This window comes from Saimiri boliviensis, chromosome 5 (assembly GCF_048565385.1).
Source record: "Saimiri boliviensis isolate mSaiBol1 chromosome 5, mSaiBol1.pri, whole genome shotgun sequence".
Classification (NCBI taxonomy): domain Eukaryota; kingdom Metazoa; phylum Chordata; class Mammalia; order Primates; family Cebidae; genus Saimiri; species Saimiri boliviensis.
In genome coordinates, this window is record NC_133453.1 from 146,607,859 (window position 1) to 146,634,232 (window position 26,374).

A 26,374-nucleotide genomic window follows, 5' to 3' on the forward strand; every position below is an offset into this window, starting at 1 on the left:
TGGGTGCTAAAGGACAACCACAGCACCACGGGTGTGCTCCAGGCCTTTGAGAGGCAGGACTCAGAGTGCCACCGACTGCCTGTCACTATGGCACCAGTAAAATGGCGTGGCAGTCTCTGCCTCATGGAGCCCTGGAGGATGAAGTGTGGGCAACGCTGGAGTCTGAGAGCACTGAACAGTGCCGGGCCCGACTCCTTTACTTACGCCCTCCTTTACTCATTCCTTATGAGCCACACTTTATGCCTAAGTAAACGTCTGGAGAGACCAATTATTTGCAGGCTGCTTTTTACAAATCCTTTTCCCTGGCAGTTCCCTACTGAGATTTCAAAAATCATCAGATACTTAAAATGAATCTCTCAGTATCTGCCAGCAGGGGCAGCCCCAACCCTCTGGAGGCAGGCAGCCTCATGGGGCATGGGTCCCTCTCCTCACCTTCCTGCCAGCTGCACCCACCAGTGTACTGCTTCGGGGAGGGGCGGAAGGAGGTGCTGAGGAATCGCACTTTCAGCTCCCTAGCTTTTCTGAGGACCCACACAGTTTATAATTAATTTCGCTCTGCGGCAGCACATCGTGTTCTGATCTCAGCAGAGACAGTTTTGTGTTTTGACTTGCCTGTCGTTTGTTTTCTGAGTGTGTGTGTTTATTCCTTCTGCAGAAAATAGGGGGACAAAAATCCCTTAACAGGAGAGCATGCTTGTGTGCACACACGCCTACACATGTGTATACACACCCACTGGGTCCAACCAGAGCTACTTCAAACCACAGCTGCATGCAGCTGGGATGGCTAGGTCAAAGAGGATGGGGCGGCTACTGGGCTGTGGGTATGGCTGGGGTGGGCAGCTGGGCAGGCATTCGGGAGGATGCATCCTGGCTGGGCTGGAGCTGAGCAGCCTGGACCTTGCCACCATGTCTGGTCCCAGCACACGCCAGGCTCACCCGTGTCTCGGAGGGGATCCGGATCCAAGTCACATTCATGTAGCTGTGCAGAAGGTTCAGCTTGGCTTCTAGCGAGAGGATAAGGCTGGCAAGAGAAGAAATACCCTATTGAAATGGTCTGAGCTGGCCCTTGTAGCACCCAACCCGCCTGCATGCCAGCCATCCCAGGAGGAGCAGGGGTGGTACAGCCTCTCCCAGGACACTTCAGCCATAGCCCTCCCTGGGGCGCTGTGGGAAGGGGCAGAGTAGGTTCTTACTGGGCCAGCCGGGCGTTATCGTTGTCATCTTTCCCCCACTCCCAGTCCTTGCCAGGGTCCACTGCAAAGTGCAGAGGCAGCAGCTTGTGCTCAGAATCCGTCAGAGGGATCACGGCTGGAACAGAAGAGACAGAACTGTGCTGGGAGCCCCGGCAGTCCCCAGGGAGGATGGGAAGGGGATTCTCAAGCCAGGTGTCCAGGTGACGAGTGCACTGAGTGGAGATCTACACAGATCTGTGCCAGCAGGAGCATGAAGACCATAGGTTTCAAAACCACTATTGCTGGTTTTTAATTTTCATATTTACTGTGGACAGTGGAGAGCAGTTGGAAGTGTCACCTAGACCCTGGGTCTCTGGGTCTGTCCAATGGCAGATACTCCATTGGACATCAGAATGGGCAAAAAGCTATTGCTGTTTCCAGGACAGACCTAGGCAGGCTAGGCACACTGTGAGAGGCCACCTGGGGCCCAGCTCTCGTCTCATCCCAGAGAAGGGCCGAATGTGCAAGTCAGGTGAGCAAGGGTGTTGCTGACTTCTACTGGTCTGTGACTTTGTAGGCATATTAGTGTCTGAGACCCATGGACCCACCTGCCCTTGCCCGTAGGAAGCTCGCCTGTGCTGCAGACAGATAAGCAGGTTAACAAACACCTCATAGTATCAGGTGGTGATGAGCCCTGGAAGGGTAAATAGCAGGCAGAAGGCAGTGATGGTGAAGCTTTTTCGGATGGGGGTCAAGGGGTCCTTTAAAGGTGGTCACATGTAGGTGGAGATGGCAGTGGTTGTTTCTCAGAGGGATTTACTCATCACAAAACCTCTGCAGTGAAACTCACCACCTGTGGGAAATCCTGGCTCACTCCAGAAAGCCTAGGGTGGAGGGGGTATCTACAGGTTTGGGATCTTCTAGGAGCTTCTGAGCTGCTGGGGGACTTGGTAAGAAGAGTGCCTAGGGACGTGGCTGACTCCTCCCAAGGGCATTGTCAGGGACAAGGGGCAGGAGGAAGTCTGTCCTCAGAGCAAGCAGCAGCCTCCTCCATGGGCTCCACTTAGCTCCCCTGCTTTGCTTCTTTGCTGGAGCCCATGATTCCTGGCAAGGGTGCCATGGCAAGAACAAATAGGCAAGGAAATAGATCAAATGGAAGACCGAATACCCAATTGGAAAAACTGACTCAATGCTGCCCTCCAGTGTTGCTTAAGAGGAAAAGTGGGCACAAGTAACCCCCACTCCCCCCGCATCTCTTCTTTCCCAGCTTCCTCAAAGTGCCTATAAGGGAAATGCAGCTTTGCTGACTGACGACCAGCTCTGGGCTTTTCATTAATCTGGCTTGGGACTGGAAAGCGCAGTGCTCTGGTTTGAGAGGTCGGGGAGGCTTGGCCTGGCTTCGCTGCAGCCTGTTGGGTTCTGCCTTGACGTGGCTGCCCTTCCCAGGGCTGAGCTGTAGGTTAGACACACCCAGGGAGGGCTGCAGGGCTGCTCAGGGACAGGTCTCCCTTGGGTGTTACCCAGCAGCCTGTCCCATAGTTCTATGAGTCACTATGCAAACAGAGAAGGGGTTAGCCTCGCTTCCCACTCATGGGGCGGGGGATGGCAGAGGCGCTCCCCATGCCCAGAATAGAGCAGTGCAGCTCCTGGGAGTTCCAAGCCCCCGTGAACAGATGGGCCAAAGCCAAGTGTCCAGGAAAACGACTCAAAAAGTGACATTTTAAATAAGCATCTCCCGATCAAGCAAATTCAGGAAATAGTGTTCTAGAACAAGAATAATCTGTTAGAAGCAGTTCCTGTGGGAGCAGATTGGACATTTTGGGTCTGGCGGGGTAGAGCTGCCATTGGAAAGCATCAGCCCAGCCCCCACTCCATGTCCTAGCCGCCCCGCACCCAGCATTTAGGGTCAACAGGCACCTAGCGGCACCCATGGTCTGTGGGCAGAAGCAATGTGGGAAGTGCTGGGTGATGTGTTCAGGCATGGGGAGCTCCTCCCCACTCCCCTGCCTTGGTGCCTGCGGAAGAGGGCGGATCCCCACTTGAAGAGCTGCCTGCCAACCAAGAACATCCCTTTAGACTTCGCTTGTGTGGGAACCAGACTTCCATTGTGTTAAGCCACTGTGATTTTGGTTTGTTTGTTTCAGATAAACCACCTAAGCTAAGACAACAGCCCAGACAGTCACCCTCACTTTCCTATCATGGGGTTTCTGGGGACTCCTTTCCTCAATGGTGGGGCTGGAACGGACTCTCTGGGCTGCCCAGGGCTCCAGTGCACGCTGGGAATACCCCTGACGGTGCCAGAGCCTCTCCACTAGAAGGGCCTGGCAGCCTCACGGCCTCGATCTGGGTGGGGTGAAGGGCCAGGTACTGAGAGAGGCTCTAGGGACACGCCTGCTCACAACTGAAGACACTGAGCGGCCAACAGGAAGGCTTCTCTGCAGAGGGGCAGCGGCGGCCTGTGGTGAGGGCTGGGGCTGCAGAGCCCAGGGGGAGTTCCGGCCAGGGGCCCTTGAAACAGGCCCTCCTCGTGAGCAGCGGCTGCTGGGGGTGCCTCTGCCTGTCACTGCACACCCTGAGATTTCCCTGTTGGAAACCTGCTCTACCAGTGGGGAGCTGCCACGCAGCGGCTTGCCCTCTGGTGGTACGTGTCTAGAACAGCAACTGCTTTTCAAAAATGAGCCTAGAAAGACGGGAAAGGTGTTTTGTTTTTGTTTTTGAAAGGCCTCTTGTATGTCTTTTAGCCTGGAAACAAATAGGCATCATCTCAAACTAGCCTGAATATATTCTGAGTACTTATTTTCTAAAAAAATCAAGATTTCTGGTTTTTAGCCGGGCGCGGTGGCTCAAGCCTGTAATCCCAGCACTTTGGGAGGCTGAGGCGGGTGGATCACAAGGTCAAGAGATCGAGACCATCCTGGTCAACATGGTGAAACCCCGTCTCTACTAAAAATATAAAAAAATTAGCTGGGCATGGTGGTGCATGCCTGTAATCCCAGCTACTCAGGAGGCTGAGGCAGGAGAATTGCCTGAACCCAGGAGGCGGAGGTTGCGGTGAGCCGAGATCGCGCCATTGCACTCCAGCCTGGGTAACAAGAGCGAAACTCCATCTCAAAAAAAAAAAAAAAAAAAAGATTTCTGGTTTTTGTCTCGGATGTGAAAAGCTGGAAGAGCATTGTTCCACTATGACAACATGCCATTCGAACACAAATACACAACTTATCTTTATCTCCCCAGACAGCTGAACTCACAGGGGAGCCGACTTACCCAAAATCTAAGGAAAGACAGGTGCCTCCAAGGAGAGACAGGAACGAACTTAAGAGGGGCCAATTCAGCTGGACCCCAGTAAGACTAATTCAGCTAAAATGGTTAGATTGGCAAAGGAAGAGTATCAGCTAGTGAAATAATATGGTGCCCTGGGGGCTGAACATATAAAGGAAATTCACATGCACTTCCAGGCTCCTCTCCACAGGACCTAGCTGGTTCTCCCAAAACAGACTGGCAAGAATTCTGAGAAAGTGTCTCCATAGATATTTCCATCCTATCTTTACCAAGGAACAAAAGCTTAAACTGCAGAGGGTAGGGCAATGAACACTGGGTGCGCTAAGGGTCACGTTCTCTGTTACTCTGATTAAGCATCTATCTTAGGCAGGCACTGTATCCCTGGATCTGGGGATGGGGGTGACCTTCCTCGGCTATTGTGACTAGACTGGTCCAAACCTAGACTCTAAAAGCTAGCAAAACAAACAAACAAACAAAAAACAAAAAAAAAACCCCACATGCATCATGCATCTTTCCAGGAATGAAAGTGATTCACTGCAGTCTTTTCTGTCCTACTTAAGATGTCTGGCTTTCAACAACAACAAAAAAAACCTATGAGGTGAAAGGAAAAATAAGAAAAAATCTGACACACTGATGAAAGACAAAGCAGTTGATAGAACAAGACTCAGATATGACACATGTTGAAACTATCAGACAAGGAATTAAAAGTAACTAATTAATAAGTTAAGGACTAATAGAAAAGCTGGATACCATGCAAGATTTCATGGTTAATTTTAGTATAGAGAACAAGTCTATGAGAAATTATTAAATGAAAATGCTAGAAATGAAAAACACAATCACAGAGGTAAAGAATGATTTTGAGGAGGGCTGGTCAGTTGACTTCATATAACTGGGCAAAGAATCTGTAAACCTCAAGACAGATTATTAGAAATTACACAAACTGGGCCGGGCGCGGTGGCTCAAGCCTGTAATCCCAGCACTTTGGGAGGCCGAGGCGGGTGGATCACAAGGTCGAGAGATCGAGACCATCCTGGTCAACATGGTGAAACCCCGTCTCTACTAAAAATACAAAACATTAGCTGGGCATGGTGGTGTGTGCCTGTAATCCCAGCTACTCAGGAGGCTGAGTCAGGAGAATTGCCTGAACCCAGGAGGCGGAGGTTGCGGTGAGCCGAGATTGCGCCATTACACTCCAGCCTGGGTAACAAGAGCGCAACTCCGTCTCAAAAAAAAAAAAAAAAAAAAAAAAGAAAAAAAAAGAAATTACACAAACTGAAACACAAAGAAAAAGGAGGTGGGAAACTGAACACAGTGTCTAAGAGCTGTGTGACAATATCAGGTAGCCTAAGTTCTGTGTAAATAAATCCCAGAAGAGAGAAAGAACAAGGCAAAATAAAATTTTAAAGAAATAATGGCTAAGAGGTTTTCAAAATTAATGACAACCATCAGTACAGATCTAAGAAACTAAGAGAACACCAAGCGGGAAAAATAACAACAAAAATACTTCTCTAATGGCATCCTGATGCTTCTGAAACCCAAAGACAAAAAGCAAGTCTTGAAGGCAGCCAGAGAAAAAAGAGGATGCATTATATAGAGAGAAACAAAGATAAAAATCAAAGCAGACTTTTCATGGTAAGCCAGGCAAGCCAGAAGATAATGGAGTGACATTTTTAAAGTGCTGAAAGAAAAAAAAAAAAACAAACTGTTCACCCAGCATTCTGTACCAGCCAAAATATCTCTGAAACATGAAGAAAACATAAAGAGTTTATCAAACAAAAATGGGCAAATTTATTGCCTACAGACCTGAACTACAGGAGATGTTAAAGTACAAGAAATATATTACCAGTAGAAACTTGTATTTACACAATTAAGAGTGATGGAAATGGAATGAATGGATGTGAAAATTCATTTTTTTCTTCCTTGTAATTGCTTTAACAGATAACTGTCTGTGTAAAGCCAAGAGCGGCAGTGCTTTATGTATCAAACCAGATTTTGTAAAAATAAAATATCTGATAATAATAGAAAGAATGGGGGGACTGACTGGTAATACACTGTTGTAATATCCTTATACAACATGTGAAGCAGAATAATATTACTTAAAATAGAATCTCATTCATTAGGCCAGGTGCGGTGGCTCACACCTGTAATCTCAGCACTTTGGGAGGCCAAAGCAGGTGGATCACCTGAAATCAGGAGTTCGAGACCAGCCTTGCCAACATGGTAAAACCCTGTCTCTACTAAAAATACACAAATTAGCCAGGCATGGTGTTGTGTGTGTGTAATCCAGCTACTCCGAAGGCAGAGGCAGGAGAATCGCTGGAGCCCAGGAGGTAGAGGCTGCAGGGAGCTGAGACTGTGCCACTGCACTCCAGTCTGAGTGACAGAGTGAGACTCTGTTTCAAAAGAAAAAAAAAGAATCGCATTAATTAAATATGTTTATTGTAAACCCTAGGGAAACCACTAACAATTGAAAATAGACGTATAATAAGAAATCCACAGTGGAAATAAAATGGGACCATTGAAAGCTCAATTAACCCAAGATAAGACAGCAAAAGAGAAACAAAAGGCACAGAGAACCCACAACAATACATGGAAAACAGCTAGCAAGATGGTGGATTTAGATCCAAACATAGATGAAAATAGTCAAAATGTATCTTTTAAAAGATAAAACTGTCAGACTGGACAAAAAAGCAAAACCCACATATATGCTGTCTATAAGATCTCATTGTAGGGGCCGGCCACTGTAGTTCATATCCAGCATTTTGGGAGGCCAGGATGGGTGGATCACTTGAGTTCAGGAGTTCAAGACCAGCTTGGCCAAGAAGATGAAACCCTATCTCTACTAAAAATACAAAAATTAGATGGGCATGATGGCGTGTGCCTGTAATCCTAGCTACTTGGGAGACTGAGGCAGAAGAATTGCTTGAACCTGGGAGGTGGAGGTTGTAGAAAAAAAAAAAAAGAATCCCATTGTAAATATAAAGACATAGGTAGGTTAAAAGATATTCACTAATGGAAGGAGAGCTAGAGTGGCCATACTTACGTCAAAGTAGGCTCCAGAACATGGACTGTTACCAAAGAAAAAGAGGAATATTACATAATGACAAAGGGGTCAATTTTCCAAGAAGATATAATCATCCTATGTGTGTGCATGTTCCTAACAACACAGCTTCAAAGTACATGAAGCAAATACGAACAACAATGAAAGAAATAAATGTATTAAAGCTGGAGACTTGGCTGCTTTTTGCTCAGTAATTGACAGAGCAAGCAGGCAGAAACCAGTAAGGATGTAGAAGACCTGAGCTGCACTCAGAGAATTTGAGGGAATTGACATTTCTAGAACCCAAGAGCAGAGTATCTATTATTTTCCAGTCCATCTGGAATATTCACCAACACAGAACATATTCTTAGCTAAGCTAATCTGAATGCATTAAAAAGGACAGAAATCATAAGTGTGTGCTCATTTCATAACTGAAAATACAAACTAGTAACAAATATTTGAACAATCCCCCATAACCTGAAACTCAAACAACCTGTTTCTAAATAATCCATGAGTCAGAGAAAGCCTCATGGGAAATTAAAATTTGAACAATGAAAATGCAAATAAAGCACATCAAAATTTGTATAATGTAGTTACAGCAGTACTTAGGGAAAAGCTTATAGCATTAACATGCTTACATTAGATGAGAAGACAAGTCCAAAATTAGTGATCAGAATTTCTGCCTTAAGAAACTAGAAAAGGAGTAGCCAATTAAACTGTAATCAAAGAGGTAGGAGGGAAATAATGATGGCCTGCACTCAAGGCCAAGCCAGGCCCCTGAGGATCAGGCTAGGCTGGGCCTTCGGGCCAGTGTGGCAGACATAAATTCTCTGGCTTACAGTTTATGTATAGACAAGATTTTTGGATTGGTCATTGGTCTATAGGAATAAGCTTGCTAATGACTGAATATTTGTGTTCCTCCAAAATTCACTGTTAAAGCTTAGTCTCCAAGTGACAGTATTTGGAGTGTGGTCACTGGGAGGTGATTAACGCACGAGGGTGAAGCCCTTGAGAATGTGATTAGTGCCCTTATAACAACAGGCACGAGAGTGCTCTTCTCTCTTGGCCATGTGAGGACATAGTAAAAAGCGGCTGTGTGCAGACCAGGAAGAGGATACCCTTACCAGACACCAAATCTGCTGGCTCCTGGATCTTGTATTCCCAGCTCCCAGAACTATCAAATAAATTTCTACTGTTTATAAGCCTCCCAGTCTAAGGCATTCTGTGGCAGCAGCCTGAATTGACTCAGGCAAAACTGGAAAAAGTGCTGACCAGAATTAAGGAAACTGTACCCTCTCGGGCTGAGACAGCGTTCAGCTCCTAAGACAATCCTGGGCTCCTGAGCTCATGCCAAAAGTGGGTGGTGAAGCTCTCAGCCCCAGAGGGTGCACTCTGTGCATGCACTGGATGTGGCCCTGTGGGGCAATGACAACTGGGGTTTTCTCAGAGAGCAGAACGAGGATATCACCCTGGCACACCAAAAACTCACTCCCCGCTTCCAGGACAGTGAGTGCTGGCTGCTCCTGTCTTGCAAGTAGGACTGGCTGGTGCTGCTGCCTCCTCAGAAGGAGTTCTGGTGGAGTGCGTGTTCTCACTCCAGCACCATGCACGGGAGCGTGGAGGTCCTCAGGAGCCTGGAGTGGCCAGATGGAGAGACCTGCACATCACACAGAGATGGCTGGGGCCCTCATTCGGGAATCAGGGGCAATGGTGGCTGGTATGTGCTTCCTGTGGGTGTGGATGTCTTGGGAGGTCTGGCGGCAGATCCAGGTATCTGTGTCTACTTTGTTGCTCAGGAGGGGACAGGCAGGGCTTCTGGGGGGAGGCTGGCATCTGGGCGCGCTCTTGCTTTCTCTTCTCTCCAGGCCCTTGGGCACGAGTGAAAAACCCTCAGCTAGTTCTTTCCGTGGAGTTAACTGTGGCTGGCATCCCTCTGGAACAGTGCTTCGGGCCTCTGAGCTGATGGTCACTGGGGTAGGGCATGAACCAGCCAGCAGATATGGTGGTTAAATGCATCTTGTGCTTTTAATCGATGTGACTCAGCTCTCTGGGTGCGTGCCACCTCTATAAGCTGAGGACAGAGCTCCATAGCCATGAAGTCCCTTCCACAGCTCCTCGCCACCTTATGGTGCTTTGTGATCCATAGGTCAATGGGGTCAAAGACAACAGACTTGAGGAACAGAGGCCTCACCTAAAAGTCTGGATGCCCCCCACCCCCAGCTCCTCTGCCTCTCACCCCTTAGACAGGGCCTTTGCAGGCAAGGGTTCTTCAGGGGTCAGTGCTCTGGGGCTCCTGGGAGGAGTGGCAAAGGAAGGCAGGCCACATACCACAAGTGTAGGCGGAGCCACGCTTTTTGCTCCCACCCTGACCCTATCTGTGTTGTTTCTAAGCAGCAAGAGACAAATTGGTAAGCTGCTCTTTGCAAAACCTTCTTTTTTTTTTTTTTTTTTTTTTTAATATCACCTTTTGAATGTGTGATATTAATAAAGGTGTTCCCAATAAAGGAATGGCCAGTCTTGGTGTGATTATCTGTAAGCCTCGATCCTTGCAGTCTGCAGCCGTTTCAGAGCTCCCTGTCCATACCAGCATCTCCCCCTCCATCTCGAACCAGTGGACTCCCTCAGGGCTGCCTGTGTGCTGCTCTCTAGCTCCTTAAGTGGGACCCCTGGGGGAAGCCACTGAGGGCACATTGAGGGCTCCCTGACCTCTGTACGGCCCCTGGATATGCTCCAGAGGCTCACAGGCTGTTTGTATTTAGGGGGAAAACTATTTAAACAATTGGCTTATATATTATTATTATTATTTTTGAGACAGAGTCTCACTCTGTTGCCCAGGCTGGAGTGCAATGGTGTGATCTCGGCTCACTGCAACCTCTGCCTCCTGGGTTCAAGAGATTCTCCTGTCTCAGCCTCCTGAATAGCTAGGATTACAAGCGCATGCTGCCACACCTGGCTAATTTTTTGTATTTTAGTAGAGACTGGGTTTCACCATATTGCCCAGGCTGGTTTTGAATTCCTGAGCTCAGGCAATCCACCTGCCTTGGCCTCCCAAAGTGCTGGAATTCCAGGTGTGAGCCACTGCGCCTGGCCAAGATATATTAATTTTTAAGAAAACAATACACACAGATGGCATTAACAGCTTCCACGAAACAAAGCATCCCCTCCCTACCCTCTTCGACCCTGAAAGTTCCTGAGTCGCCAGGTCTGAGATGCTGTCTCATTCCAAGCAGGCTCTGGCTTGGGGTACCACTTCCTGAGCCTCTTCTCTGGGAGACGCATGCTCTCGACCACTCTCTTGGGCCAAGTCTTCTTTGTGGAAGCCTCACCATGCACCCTCCCAACCCTTCACTGCTGCAACCATTCCCTGGGAATGGCTCCTCCTTTCTCAGCTTCCCCCTCTGTAAAGGGGGGAACAGGAAATGGGGAGGGCTAAATGCTTATTCCTGGAAAGGACTAGAATAACACCTGAGCATAGGAAGCACCCGCAAATACATGACCGTGAAGGTGGGGTGCAGACCTAGGCAGCACCTGTATATACCCAGCCCTTCCCAGTGCAACCTGCTGGCCAGGCTGAGAGCGCACATGTGCACAGGGGTATGCTCTGCATGGCTCTACACCCACCCAAAGGAAAGCGGAGTGTGGAGGCAGGCAACGCTGTGCTTGGCTTGTCTGGGACTTTACCAAGAGTTAGCTGTCATTTTGGACTACAGAGCCTCCTGGGATATTTGAGGGTATGCTCAGCACACCTGTATCCCCTGCCTGTGTAACTGGGCACCCCCCCACATACAGGTGCCAGGGTCTGATTGCTTCATTGAGTCTTATGGTATGGCTGTGTGAGAGCATTTCTATAAATGCAGATTATTTTATTCTGTAATAAATAACTGGTTTCCTTTGATTTGGGGGTATTAAACTGACTTTATTCCAACACAGGTAACATTATCCGTGATTTTCATTTCAGGATAATGAAGAGCACACTGCTCAATGCTTGCTATAAAAGGAAGGGGAGTTGGGATCGTTGGACTGGATGATTTCCAAAGCTCTTTCCTAGCTTCTGTGTTTCCAGGGACTAGGCGGCTCCTCTGCTTCCCCCGTTAATTGATTTGATTTTTCATAGTGCACACATTTGCTCAGTGGCCAGTATGAACTGTCTTGAGCTGGGCGCTGAAAGAGAGAATGCCCAGATCTGGGTTTCACAGCGCTCCCTCGGGGGCCATTTAAGATGTGGCTGCAAGAAGGCTGCTTCCTGCAAAAAGCTGAAAGCCCAGGGGTCAGGGAGCAAAGGACTAATGCCCTCCCCTGGAGAAGGCAGGTGACCATCGTGTGTGGAAGCTACCAGGAAAGTATGCATACATTTTATCTAAAGAGTCCTCAGGTGGATTTGCAAAGCCTGGGCCACTCAGGTTGCCTGCAGCAGCCCAGTCCCACCAGCTCCTGACCTTCCACCTCCAGCCCTTCCCTCTCTCCATGTTCATCCCTGGCCTGGGAAACAGGGGAGGATTCCTGAACTTGAAGATGGTCAGTAGTGGCACTAGCAGTGGCTGGACCACCGTAGTAGCACCTATAAGAGGGGGCTTTCCTCAGAGGAAGAGGAACTCGATAAGAAGTTTAAAGAATGCCTCCCGGATTTTTCAGCCTCTAGGAGATAGACGCATGTGGATGAGACATGATGGGCCATGTGAGCAGGTGGGGCGGGTGGGGGGTGGTGGCAGGAAGAAGGGAGCCTTGTCTCAGCCTGAAATACATTTTTCATCTCATTTCCCGGCTCTCAAGGCACAAGGACAGAGTGTCTGCTCTTCCTGGGGCCTGTAATCACTGTATCTATTAGTCTCTGTCACAGAGTGCTCTCTCCATAGGATGGGCAGGGCACCATGGCAGAGCGTGACACCGGGGCTTCACAGTGGGGGCCAGTGGTGTCCCAAGGCTTGACGTTCTGGAGTCTCCCACCTCCTGCCTCCCACCAGGGTCTGCGACTCTGAGGTCTGGGCAGCTCCCTCCAGCAGGCCTGAGCCTGCGGCCCTGGTGTGGCAGTCTCCTGTTTTGTGCTCAGGGGATGCGGGGTCCCATCCTGGAAGCTGCAGCCTCACTGTGATTTCCATGTCCCTCTCGCTGAGATGTGGTGTGACTTGAGAGCACAGCTGGGACTCTGTCCCACCCCCCAGTGTCCCTTGAGGCACGGAGGGAGGGCTGCAGAGGTGAAGGTCCCCAGGGGGCACGCAGTCCATGACAAAGAGCATGACCATGGCACCTGCCCTGCAGTGGGTAGTGGGGACCTTGTGGGTGAATGTGCAGCCTGGCCACATGACGGTCTTGGAGGCAGGGATGTGCAGCGCCCCAGGAGGACCCCAGGGGCTGCTCTGGCTATGAGGGAGCCACAGGCCCACACCACAGTGGCTCTGAGAGGTGGACTGGGACCAGATCCTATAATGAACTATGGTGGGTCATAGTTCATTAATACTTGCTCTTGAAGGTTTTTTTTTCCCTTTAATTTACATCTAAGACTAATTACGTTTTTTTTCCCCTTTAAATTACATCTAAGACTAATTACATATAAAATATGTATTCATGTGAAAGAGAAAACAGTAAAAGCTATTTAAGGGTGGGATTTCTTTGTTTAGTATTTTAAAGATAATGTTGTCTGTAACACTGATATTTTCAATGAAAACATTTACACACACATAAGGTAGCTTTATGCAAAAACCATCACTGCTGAGTGTGCACAGGTGTGCTTCTAAGGGGGGGTCCTCACAGTCCACTTCCCTATGCAACGGGGTCCCTTCCGATGGCACCGCCCCCACCCCAGGCCCCCGCATGCACTCTCTTGGGAGCCGGGCATACCTTGTTCTCTTTGCTGGTCTCTCTGTTCCATGGACACAAGGGCAGAGAAATGCGCTTGATCATAGGCCAGAACCAGAGGCGAGCAGTGACATCTGTTGGGAGGGACCTCTAAGGGCAGGTAGATCCCTCCGAATGGGATGGGTGCGAACGCTGTGGACACAAACCGGGGTGAAGGTGTGAGGAGCAGGCAGCCCCAGCTGGGAGGGGATGCTCCTGCGCCCCTGTCCCTCACTATCCCGGGGGCTTTGGGGTGGGGGGGAGAGGGGCAGATGGAGGCGGTACTGAGGGATGGGGCTGAGCGTTTCCAGAGTCATCTGCCTGCCCCAGGACTCCTGCTGCCCTGAGACCTGCACAGGTGTTGAGGAGCCCGGGGCTAGGATGAAACTGTCACCCAAAATGGTCAGAGCAGCCGCGGCCTGGAAGCCATGGTTTTCTGGATGTACCTCTTCCTCTCCTAGTGTTTGGTAAAGCATTTGTATACAACACAGTATCTACACTTCTCAAGGGCATATTTGTTCTATATTTTGAGAACCTCTTCTGTTTAATCTGAAGGAACCAGCCAGAGAGGTCCAGGACCAAGCTGTAAGTCAGATGGGAAATGAGAATCAGAAGGGTCAAGTCCTTCAGTGACAGGGACACAATCTCACTCATTTCCTGACTCACAAAAAAGAGGGCAGAGGCCAGGCACGGTGGCTCATGCCTGTAATCCCAGCACTTTGGGAGGCCGAGGCAGGTGGATCATGAGGTCAGGAGTTTGAGACCAGCCTGGCCAACATAGTGAAACCCAGTCTCTACTAAACACACACATAAATTAGCCGGGTGTGGTGGCATGTGCCTGTAGTCCCAGCTACTCAGGAGGCTGAGGTGGGAGAATCACTTGAACCTAGGAGTTGGAGGTTGCAGTGAGCCACAGCATTGCACTCCAGCCTGGCAGAGTAAGACTCCCTCTTAAAAAAAAAAAAAAGGGGCAGAAAAGCCTAAAACTCTCACTGAAGTAGAATAACTTGGTTCTGCATCTCACTGAGAGGGGGCAGGTTTGGGCCCCCTGCAAGAGAGCTGTGAGTAGAACGGTAGGAAGTGTGGACCTTCCCCCACCCACAACTCAGAGATCTGATGGTGCAGAGATCAGATCAGTCCTGGGCTTTCACAGCAGGGCCCTGATGCACATCCCGGCGCTGCACTGAGAGCTGAGACCTCAGCAGGCCTGCATCCCTGAGCCGCACAGGGAAGGAGGCAGGCCAGGCATGACCTGTGTCCTTCCAGTTCCTTGGCTACGCCATCATCGTGGCCACATCAGATTTTTTTACGGCAGCTGTGATTTAGCATGAAGAGCCACATCCTGATTTTTAAGACTCCCTGGAAGACCTGTGCAGGGGTAAATTCACATTGGGCTGGAGGGATGCTCTGGGCAGCTGCATGCTGGAAGAAGGACAGGCTTTGGAAGACCGTCCCTGCCCTGGGCTGAGCCCTGCTGGGGACACTGCCCAGCCTTTCTGGGCTTCAGTTTCATCTCTGTAAAGTGGGGAGGGTGGTGTCCATCCTTAGAGGTTGTGGCTAGGGCTGAATAGAGGAACATTCCAGGAAAGGTTGTGCATAGGGTGTGGCTTTCGGTGAGCCAGCCATAAACTGCCCTTGACTCTTTCTCTGCCAGTTCTGATTCTACCGCAGTCTTGCCTAGTGACTTTATGCATTTTGTCTTCCTTTCTTTTTGGGTGAAAAAGCCACTGACTGTCTTCAACCCACACATAACCTGCGGAGGGGCAGGAAGGCACCTGGGGGACCGAGTGCCTCCAGGACATGGCCCAGGGCTGCTGGAGGGGTGTGGGCCGTCTCTTATGCCCTACACACATAACAGGAGACAGGAACCCCTCTGGGCTTCATCCTGGTCCTCACACGACCAGATTTCTCCTGGCCACTTGCTGTTGACAGGCAGCGCAGCTGGTCAAGAGCAGTCCCTGCTGCCATCAAGGAGGCAAAAGACAAGGTCGAGTAGATCTTTGCACAGACTGATGCTCTGTGGCCTATGGGAGCTCGACCTTGCATGTGCTGCCTGCCCTTTAGCGGGGATGCCAGGCTTCCTGGGCCATGAACACAGCACATCTCTTTGAGGAACTTACCTTCTCCACCTGAGTCTCTTAACATTGTATCTGCCACAACAACGATGGGTCTTCTCAATATATGTGCTAGGACAAACACGTGGAACTCTTCCAGGCTCTCGTACACGGGGTCCTCAGAGTTGTCCACACTGTGAAACAGAACAGAGCCAGCCGGTCACTGACTAAATCAGGGTGGAGGATGGAGAAAGTGGGGGCTGCTTTACGCAGGGGCTGAGCCCTCCCCACTCTGGATCTCATCTTCATGGACCCCGGCAGCCGTGCCATCCTGGGCCACTTCTCATGCCACCCGCCGTGGCAAACACACAGGTCCCAGCTCCCTAACCCCACTGTGGGAGCAGTCTCAGAAGACGAGTTGGAGAGGGCCCGCGGGTGAGGGGTGCTGGCCACTGTGAAGGTGAGTCTCTCCGCAGGCGGAGGCGGCCCACCAGAGCCTGTGGCAGCAGGGCTGCTGGTTCTCTGGGGTGTTTCACAAGGAAGCAGTGGGAACTGGATGGATGGAGGGTTCCCTGGCACATCTGTTCATTTCCCTGGGCACATCTCATGGGCTGGGGGGTCATTACCACCAAGATCTGAGGAGCCTTCTAGAAGACACTTGCCCCAGTGGAAGAGAACAGTGAGAAGGCTGTCTGGATTCCGATCCAGAGCTGGAGGGATGCGATGTGAATGTGCAGTCCAGGTGGCCCAGACCCTCCCCATCATGCCCCAGGCTCATGTCTGATGCTCAGGGAAAGAGCAGGCTCAAAGATGCTTCCACTTCTAAGATGTTTGGGCAGATGGCGGCAGCCTTGATGTCCCCCCACAGCAGGGCCACCAAAAGGGAGGTGCACATTGAGAGGAAAGCCAGAGCTCACAGCGTTACTGGGCCTTGGCTGCAACTGCAGTGCCTGCCAGCTGAGGTGGCAGCACTCAGTCCCAAGACTCCCAGAGGTGGCTCTCAGGCTTGTTCCTGACTGTCTGAGGAAAGCCCAGAATTAGCCGAGGGAGTTTGTGAGGACAGCGGCAGGTGGGGCCAGGGCTGGCAAATGTGGCCCCTGGCATGGCCTGGAGAAAGAGCTTCATAGGTTCATGGGCACAGTTCCCAGTCACCTGCTTCACTGACTTCTGGAATGAAGGCTGTGAATGCTAGGGAATGCATTACTATCACCTGAGAAATTCTGGTTACATACTACCCATATTTTTTTTTCTTGTTTATTCTTTTTCTTATGATTCAATTTACTTTTATTTTTGAGACAGAGTCTCACTTTGTTACCCAGTGGCGTGATCTCGGCTCACTGCAACCTCTGCCTCCCAGGTTCAAGCAATTCTCCTGGCTCAGCCTAACAAGAAGCTAGGATTACAGGCATTTGCCACCACCTCCAGCTAATTTTTTTTTTTTTTGTATTTTTAGTAGACATGGGGTTTCACCATGTTGGCCAGGCTGGTCTCGAACTCCGGGCCTCAAGTTACCTACCAGACTTAGCCTCCCAAAGTGCTGGGATTACAGGTGTGAGCCACCACATCCAACCCAATTTACTGTATTTTAACAGTTCAAAAAATTGGCAGCAATCAAAACCTCAAAGAATAGTTGTGCACATATAGTAAAATGAGCTTTTGTTTCCCTGAACCATTTGAAAATCAATAGCCAACCTGGGGCCCCATCACCCTGGAAGCTTCTTGCTCATCCTCTATGAACAGAACATCCTCCTACACAGCCATTAACATCAGGAATTCACACGGTTACATGCAACCACCAGATCCCACACGTCTGTGCCAGTTGTCTCAATAATGCCTTTAGAACAAAGGTTCCTGCTCGGGGTCACGTGCTGCATTCGGTGGTGGCATCTCGTTCGTCTTCTTCACCTGGAATATTTCTTAGGAAATCCTTGACTTCCATGACCTTGACCCTTTTGAAGATTGCAGACTAGGTATTTTGGAGAATGTCCTTCATGAGGGTTTCTCTATTTCTTCATGGTTAGATTGGATTGGGTCAAGCTGATTCCTTCTTGTGACATCTTGTCAGGTTGTGTGAATTGCAGATTGTCCTATCACTGGTGAGGCTTACCTGGACCGCTCCTTAAGGTCATCTCCCAGGCCTTGCCCCTGCAGAGCTACTAATTTCCCCTTTGAAATTAACAAGCATTTTGTGGGGAGGAACTTGAACCTATGCAAACACTCCATTCCTCACCAAATCTTTATATGTTTATGGGTATCACTATGGAATTTTGGCTTTCTATTTTATTCAATGGGTTATAATCCATTAGTGTGATTATCTGGATGCTCAGATACTCCTTGATGTGGTCAGTGTGGCTTTTCTAAAGCTGGATCTGTGTCCTTATGACATCTTCATCATTTCTTTTTGTTTTTTGAGACAGGGTCTCACTCTGTTGCCCCGGCTGGAGTGCAGTGGTGAGATCATAGCTCACTGCAGCCTCGAACTCCTGGGCTCAAGTGAGCCTCCCATTTTGGCCTTCCAAGTAGCTGGGACCACAGGGCACCACTATGACCAGAAAACTTTTCATTTCTGTAGAGACAGGGGTCTCACTATGTTGCCAAGGCTGGTCTTGAACTCCTGGGCACAAGTGATCCTCCTGTCTCAGCCTCCCAAAGTGCTGGGATTACCGGTGTCAGCCACTGTGCCCAGCTCTCATCATTTCTTAGAGCACTTTCTTGCTTCTTGTTGCAAAAAGATGGTTCAAGTTCATACTCACACATGGATACATACTTGCATGTTTATTTTCATCTTTTTCTCCTTCTTCATGTTTATTTATTTTCATCTTTCTCTCCCTCTCAATATTTATAGAAAACCTTGAGTTCATTGATACCTCCAATTCCAATCCAACCCCACAAAGTTAATTCTACTTGTAACTTTCTTCACTTACCATGAGAAAACTTGTTTGTATTCATTCTAAAGAATTTCCTTATCTAATCAATCTTCCCTATGTCAGCTATCTCCTCCTCTGCTCCCCCTCCCCGAAGTGGCCCTCTTCACCTGTTTGGCTGACATCTGGCTCTGGCCCCTGGTGTCCTCCCATGCCCCATCCATTCCACATGCCACCTTGCTTTGACCCACCTAATGGCTTTAGAACTTACTTTTTCATCGAGGAAGGAAAAAGAAGTAGAAAAGGAATGTTTTAAATATGTATTGACAGGGATACATATTCACACATACACACACACATGTTTATGCCAGGTCTAAACAGCACTCCTGGGTGTGCATTTTGAAACATTCCAGGTGATTAGCCTGCCTAGCCACAATTGAAAGGCAAGCTGCAGTGCCTGGGGGTCAAATGCTTCTGGAAGTTGCTCGTTTGTCCCTGTTGCCTAGCAAGTGCTGAGTGCCAGCAAGTGAATGGTTGAACAAGATAATGAACAGCACAGGAGGAGAGAACATGGAGTTACAACCTGTACACTTGGAGAGAAATACCCCACTTAGAAATGTGGAGCACAGATGATCAAATAAGAAATTATCAGTTATTTTCTGCATTTATTGAGATGATCATATCGTTTTTCTTCTTAATTCTGTTCATGTGATATATCGCATTGATTGATTTGTGTATGGCAAATCATCCTTGCATCCCTGGAATAAATCCCACCTGATAATGGTGTATTACTTTTTTGATGTCCTGTTATATTTGATTTTCTGGTATTTTGTCAAGGATTTTTGCCTTCAATACAATTCAGCATCACTTCATGATGAAAATCCTCAACCAACTAGGCATAGAAGGAACATATCTCAACATAATAAAAGTCATATATGACAAACCCACAGCCAGCGGCATACGTCATAGGGGCAAGTCGAAGCCTTTCCTTTAAGGACTGGAACAAGATGAGGGTGCCCATTCTCACCACTGATATTCAACAGAGTACTGGAAGTGCCTGCAGAGCAGTCAGGCAAGAGACAGAAACACAAGGCATCCAAATTAGAAAAGAAGAAGTCAAATCATCCCTTTGTTGATGACATGACTTTATAATTAGAAAACCATAAAGACTCTACCAAAAACCTCTTATATCTGATACATGAATTCAGTAAAGTTTCATACTGAAAGCGGTAGCATTTCTATGTACAGTAACCATCTAGCTGAGGACTAAATCAAGGAGGCAATCCCATTTGTATTAGCTACAAAAATATTGAGGAATATATTTAATCGGGGAGGTGAAAGATCTCTACAAGGAGGACTACATAAACATGGAAGAAAAAAACTGTAGATGACACAAATGAATGGAAAAACATCCCATGCTCATGGATTGGAAGAATCAACATCATTAAAATGACTCGGTTGCTACAACAATCTACAGATTAAATACAAACCCTATCAAGTTACCAATGTCATTTTTCACAGGATTAGAAAAAAACAATAAATTTCCTATGGAACTGAAAAAGAGCGTGAATAGCCAAAGGAATCCTAAGTAAAAAGAACAAAGCTGGAGGCATAATATTATCTAATTTCAAATGGTACTACAAGGTTATAGTAAACAAAACAGTATGATAGTGATACAAAAACAGACACATAGAGCCATGGGACAGAATACAGAACCTATAAATGAAGCTACATACTTAAAACAAGCTGATCTTCAACAACACCAACCAAAATATATACTGGGAAAACGGCACTATTCAATAAATAGTGCTGGGAAAATTGCATAGCCATATGCAGCTCAACAAGAAAAAGAAATAACCTCATTAAGAAGTGGGCAAAGGACATGAACAGACATTTTTCAAAGGCACACATACAAATAGCCAAACATATGAAAACATACTCTACATCACTAATTACCAGACAAATGCAAATTAAAACCACGGTGAGGTACCATCTTACAATGGTCAGAATGGATACTACTAAAAAGACTAAAAACAACATGTTGATAAGGATTTGGTGAAAAGGGCACACATACTGTTGGTAGGAATGTAAATTCGTACAACCTCTGTGGAAAACACTGGAGATTTCTCAAAGAACTAAAAATAGAACTACCACTCAATCCAGCAATCCCCTACTAGGTATATACCCAAAGGGAAATGAATCATTATATCAAAAAGATACCTGTATGTTTACTGTAACACTATTCACAATGGCAAAGATATAGAACCCACCTAAGTGTCCATCAGTGTAGGATTAGATAAAGAAAATGTTATATATGTATACATACACACCATGGAATATAACTTAGCCATAAAAAAGAATGGAATGGTATATTTTGCAGCAACATGGAAGTATATGCAGGCCATTATCCTCAGTGATATAACTCAGGAACAGAAAGTCAAATACCTCATGTTCTCACTTACAGCTGGGGGCTAAACAATGTGTACATATGGACAGGCAGAGTGAAATGATAGACAGTGGAGACTATGACAGGCCAGAGCGTTCGAGGGAATGAGGACTGAAAAATTACCTATTGAGTACCATGTTCACTACTTGGGTAATGGGTACACTAAAAGCCCAGCCTTCACCATGATGCGATTTTGCATGTAAGAAACGTGTACTTGTATCCCCTAGCTATATTTAAATAAATAATAAAATAAACAAGAAACTATCAGTACAGTGATAAAAGGTGGATTCTTTAGACAAGATCAAGGAAGGTTCCTACTTGAGAACCATCCCTAGATAAAGAGTGAACTTTGGTCTTATTTTCAGTTAGGGATGTCTTTAAAAATTTGAGCTGGGTCCCAGATCTGTGAAGTGAGGACACCTTACGTTAGCAGATGCTCTTTCTGCTTAGTCTGCTGATGGAAATCATGGCACCTTCAGGAATATACACAAGTATGCCTCCTTTCCTGCATAGGGCCAACCAACCCATGGCCCGGGACCACCAGGTTGTGACATGGGCACCTCCCAAGAATAAAATGCCTCTTGCTTTTCCTCAAAGATTGGCTGAAATTGACAACTTTCAGACTGTGTATTAGGAAATTGCTTGGGATTCTAGCTACTTCTGAAAAAGTTTAATAAAAAGAAATGCAGCAAACACATTGTCAGTGAAATTTCAGACACCAAACTACAAAGAGAAAGCAGAGAGATTAGCATGTGAGCAAAGTAAGGACCTATACAGATGATGCCCTGGGGGCTGCCAAAGGGTCCCCCAAAGGGCCCCCCTTGCTCTGCTCTCTTTTCCTCTTTGTCCACCTGACTGGCCTCTCAGCTTCCACTTAACCCTTCTCATCAAACAGAGAACAAATAAATGGTTCTTTTAAAAGTTTAAAGAACAAAAATGATTTTCAACATAAATCAAGATAAGCTGTTGATTCCTACTCCTTATGCCTGGTCTGCATTTGTCAAGAGCGTTGGTTGGCCTTATGCAGGAAAGGAGGCATATGTTTTTTGGTCAGTTCTAAGTTCAGGTTCTGGCTTTGTATCTTTCGGGCTCAGGGACATTGGGAGCTAACCTGTGATGGTTAATAGTATGTGCCAACTTGATTGGATTAACGGGTGCCCAGATAGCTGGTTAAATGTTATTTCTGCATATGTCTGCAAGGGCATTTTGGATGAGATTAGCATTTGAATTTCTGGAGAGCAGAAAGCATAGAGCCTTCACCAATGTGGGTGGGCCTCATCCCATCTATGCAGGGATGGGAACAAAACAGTGGAGGAAGACGGAATAAGTGAACCTGACTGTTTGAGCTGGGACTGAACTTTCTGCCCTCAGCACTTGTGGTTCCTAGGCCTTCCGATTCAGACTGGATCCACACCATCAGTTCTCCAGCTGCTGGGCCTTTGTACTACACCACTGGCTTTCCTGGGTCTCCAGCCAGCAAATGGCAGATCGTGGGAATTCTCAGACACTATAGTCATGTGAGCCAATACCTACCATAAATCTCTTTATATATCTTGGTTCTGTTTCTCTGGAGAACCCTGACTAATGCATTATCTAATTACCTGACTCTCAGCCTCTTTATCTGTGATTGATGATAGTGACAGCTTCATAGGCCTGCCTGACACATAACATGGGCTCAGTAGATGACACTGTTCAAATTCCCATCTGACCTCACTAACCCTTCCCCAAGCCCTAGGGAAGGCCTGGCTCTTTCCCCAGGGCTGGGGCCTGGCCAATGTGAGTCCTGCTGGAAGGCAGAGAGGAAGGAAGTCTTAGCTAATGCCCACGCCTGGCCTCTGGTCCCTTCTGACTTCTTTGGATATGTGACTTAGTCACTTTCTGGGAAAGTAACAGGTTTAAAATGACTCCAGGTCATTGTCTGTGTCAGGGACCAATAGAACAGGGGTTGCCCCATCTGTCTCCATACCAGTGTTTTAGAGCAAAACACAGGGCCTGCACTATGCCCCTTTCCTCTCCTCTGTGGGGAACAGGTTCCAGGAAAGCCAGGCTGGGATGAAGAAGGCCACTGTAGTTCCTCTTGCCATTGTGCCTGCAAACTCTCCCTTGACTTGCTGTTTCCCATTCCTGGGTGACACTCTGGAAATTCTGTGTGGTTCTTCTGGTCACTTTTCTGTGCAGAGGGCCATCAGCCCTGAGATTGAGCCTCCTGTAGACTGGGTTTGCTGCCAGCTGGCATCTCTGTTTCAACCTTTGCTTCCTCCTCTTCTGTGGTTGCCGTCTGTGTCCCTTGTGGCACCGGCTCAGGCAGAGAGGAGGGCTGGGAGGGTAGCCAAGTCTTTCTTGACTGTTTTCCTTCGGGACCCGCTGGGCTCACTGGAGGCCCCAGTGCTGGCCTGCTGTCTCAGGAATTGCTTTTGTAGGTCTTCAGAGCTCTCTGCCAGTTGAGGGGCTGTGTCCTCAGGTCCCTGGGCTGTGATGGTGGCTTCTTTCACTGACTGCTTGTGTCCGCCCTCAGCCCTGGCCTCTGGGGCTGGCTTTCTGTGTGGTTCTCACTGTAGGTGAGTCCTGAAGCCAGCCTACTGGGGCCTCCTCCCTGAATCCATGCCCGGCCCTTGGGCAACGTGCAGGATCCTGGCCTCACAGCCCTTATGGCCATATGTCCTGGCCTGCACAGCCCGCCATGCCCCCGTGAACCCCAAGCTTGCCAGCTTCTGCCTTCAGGCCCTTCAAGCAGGCATCAGAAACTTGTCCCTGCAGCCAAGCCCCAGAGATGATGTCCCATACCTCTCAGCTCAACATGGAGAGAGAAGACACAGGCAAAAGGCGGAGAATACTGTGCTTGCACAAAGGCCTCTTTTGTGGACTCTGAACCCCAAGTGGATTCTTGGAGCTGGTGACAGCTCTGGAGCACCTGTTGGCCAGTCCTGCATAGCTGCATGGGTGCCTTGCTGAGACACTCTGCCTGTTACCCCAGTCCATGGGATTCAGCCAATACTCCCCATGCCCAGGAAAATGTGCATTTTATTACTGGTTCCATAGGCCTCCGTCCCTGACCGGCCAGACAAAGGTTCCAGCTAACTGAAGGATGCATCTGGCTACAGAAGCAACTCTTTGTGATATATTCCTATTGCACGTGTTCTGTCCTCTTCTGAGGTTTTTTTTCTTTTTTTTTTTTTCTTTCTTTTTCTTTTTCTGCACTGGAAACACCAGTCGCTGAAACTCTAGAAGTGCCTCCCACATCACTGGCACAGGATTCTGACCTGAGCATCAGCGGCATCTGTGAGGACCAGGTGGCTGTGTCCTCATTCCTATCACCCAGCCCAGAGTGGTGGTTTCATTTTCAGGCTGACCTGTCACCTGAAGTTTTACAAACTGTTGTATTTGAGGGATTCTGTGAGGCTGTAGGGCCTGGTCAGAAGAGAAGACTTAACGATCAGACCAAATTTTCACTTTTTGGCTCCTCCATTGATCATTTTTGTGGTCTTGGAATGGTTATCTAATCCCACTGAAGCTCAGTTTTCCAATCTGTGGATGGGGACTGGAGGCTTGTGAGGTAGGGTTGGAAAGGCGGGGGTACAGTGCCCAGCACAGGGCCCTCTTATGGTGCCGCTGTCTCCGCAACCCCACCCCATCCCAACCCGCCTGTGCTCACCTCCCTCCTGCCATCCCTCCGACACCATCCATACCTCCGGCCTCACCTCTCCATTCTCTCCTGATGGGGTCACTTGCATCCACCCTTGGTTGTTTAGTTTCCCCTCTCTGCCCATTCTTCCTTCTTTTTAGTGATGTGGCAGCCAGAACTATAGCTTCCAGGGGCAGGGGACCAGGCTAGCCTACATAAATGGGACAGTGTCTGGGCCATTTTGGAGATTCCGAAAGGGAACTAATCCTTTTGTTAGATGATGGTTGATCACTCAGACTCTGTGGGAGATAGGGACAGACGCCACGTGGCTCCGTGGCTCCGATGTCCCCATTAGCATCTGAACCTCTCGGGCCCCAGGGAGCAGCCAGCAGGGGACCAGCCTGTGGCCTTGGGAGTCAGATGGGCTGACCAGCCATGGGACTCTGGGCGAAGCTCCTCCTGGAGGGGGGCACTCAGGGGGCGTGTGTGTGATGATCACCTGTGATTACTGTCATCACTGCTGCTGTCTTTCCCCACTCCTCCCCGTCTCTGGCAGAGACACCTGGACTGGATCCAGTCTGCCAGCACCTATCAGGCATCTGCCCTGTGGCAGGAGGGAGAGAGGCAACAGTGAAAATGATGTCAAGGAACGCTTAAGACTCAACACAGGCAGGACTCGGGAGGTGTGCAGAGGAAAAGAGTAGTTTTCCACAGTTGTCCGAGTCTTCAGAACGCTTGTCCTCAAATGTCCTGCCAAGATAGACTGTTGGTATGGACATACTACAGCCTTAAAACACAGTAACAAGACAGCCTTGGAGGAAGGGTGTGCCAGGGCATGTGGGCTTCTAACCATCTCGTCTTTAAACACGGTCTTGGATGCCATTGCTGCTGCTCCAGGCTCTGTGGGAGTCTCTTTTCCGGCCAGGGCCTCTAGGGAGAGCTGGCCCAGCAGGTACTAGGTTCTGCCTCGGTGGGTGGGTGAGCACCTGGGTGCCTGCTGCAGGGCCCACGAGCCTGAGGGCGGCCTGGAGCTGCATGCTCTGGTCCTTCCATGGGTCTCCCTGGTGTCACTGCTCACACTTTTTTATGTTTGGCTGAGACCTTTTCTAGGAGCAACATCTTTGCATTCAGGTTCCAGAGAAAGCGAACCAAAAGATATGCTGTGGCCAAGGCTCTGTGGCTGCCCTGCTGGTCTGGCCACACTCTTCATTCCGTATTAGAACACCCAAGGTGTTTCTGCAGGAACAAGCTATTCTGAAACATGCAAGTTGTGAAGCCTTTTTGCTGGGAACACATATGATATCCACGGAGTCTGTCTGGAAAACACCAGGCTAGCTTAATGAGCTTCTGCTTTCAGGGTGACTTCTTGAAGCCACCAATTACTTAGTCGGGGGGAAAAGCCAAACTTCAGAGCCAGGTCTGTGTGATGGCAATGCATGGGAACACTTATCATCACATGTGACCTCCAGAGACCAGCTGTGCCCTGAGGGCGTGCACCCCACCTGCTCTGCACAACAAAGTTCAAGGAAAGTGGCCTGAAGACGGCTCCTGTGAGTTTACCTCTGCCTGCGTAGTGCATGTGGGGGCTGCATACCCTTCCCCCAGCATCTGGCAGGGGCCAGCCATCACCCACAGCCCTCCCATGCATCCCTGTCTCAAAGCTAATGCTGGAAAGCTGGAGTCTTTCTGTCTTCCACGGCACGAGGGTCCCGCAGTCCCCCCGTGCCATCCCCGCATGCTGTGTGCAGCCCTGAGTGGCCTGGAGCTGGAGGTGACCTCCGGGGAGAGCAGGGGCAGCACTTACCCCCCTCCCGTGCCGCCGTTCTTGCTGAAGTGCGTGCGCGGCTCGCTGGAGGCCAGCTTCAGCAGCTCCGTCCACTCCCGCTCCCACTCCTCCTCCGTGTACACCAGCCCTGACTGGCAGAGGGAGCCGGCTCAGGAGCAGGGTGGGCCACTGCCATGCTGCCCTCCTCTCCTCACCCTCCCCACCCGGACCAGCCTCACCAGGACCCAGGCCAGGCACATCTGCAGGTAGCTATGAATGGCACCCTCTCGCCCACCTTTG

At 48.9% G+C, this 26,374-nt stretch overlaps 1 protein-coding gene across 2 annotated transcripts in view; it reads right to left on the bottom strand.

Moving 5' to 3' along the window:
- Positions 1 to 26,374, bottom strand: part of OTUD7A (OTU deubiquitinase 7A) — a 338,001-nt gene that overhangs the window by 23,163 nt on the left and 288,464 nt on the right. For both annotated transcript variants that reach the window (XM_074400130.1, XM_074400131.1), the window contains exons 9-13: positions 26,114 to 26,226; positions 15,444 to 15,571; positions 13,327 to 13,476; positions 1,194 to 1,308; positions 937 to 1,021 (exon numbers count right to left, since the gene is read on the bottom strand). In XM_074400130.1, coding sequence (XP_074256231.1) covers positions 937 to 1,021; positions 1,194 to 1,308; positions 13,327 to 13,476; positions 15,444 to 15,571; positions 26,114 to 26,226 — 591 coding nt within the window. The remainder of the gene's footprint in view (positions 1 to 936; positions 1,022 to 1,193; positions 1,309 to 13,326; positions 13,477 to 15,443; positions 15,572 to 26,113; positions 26,227 to 26,374) is intronic.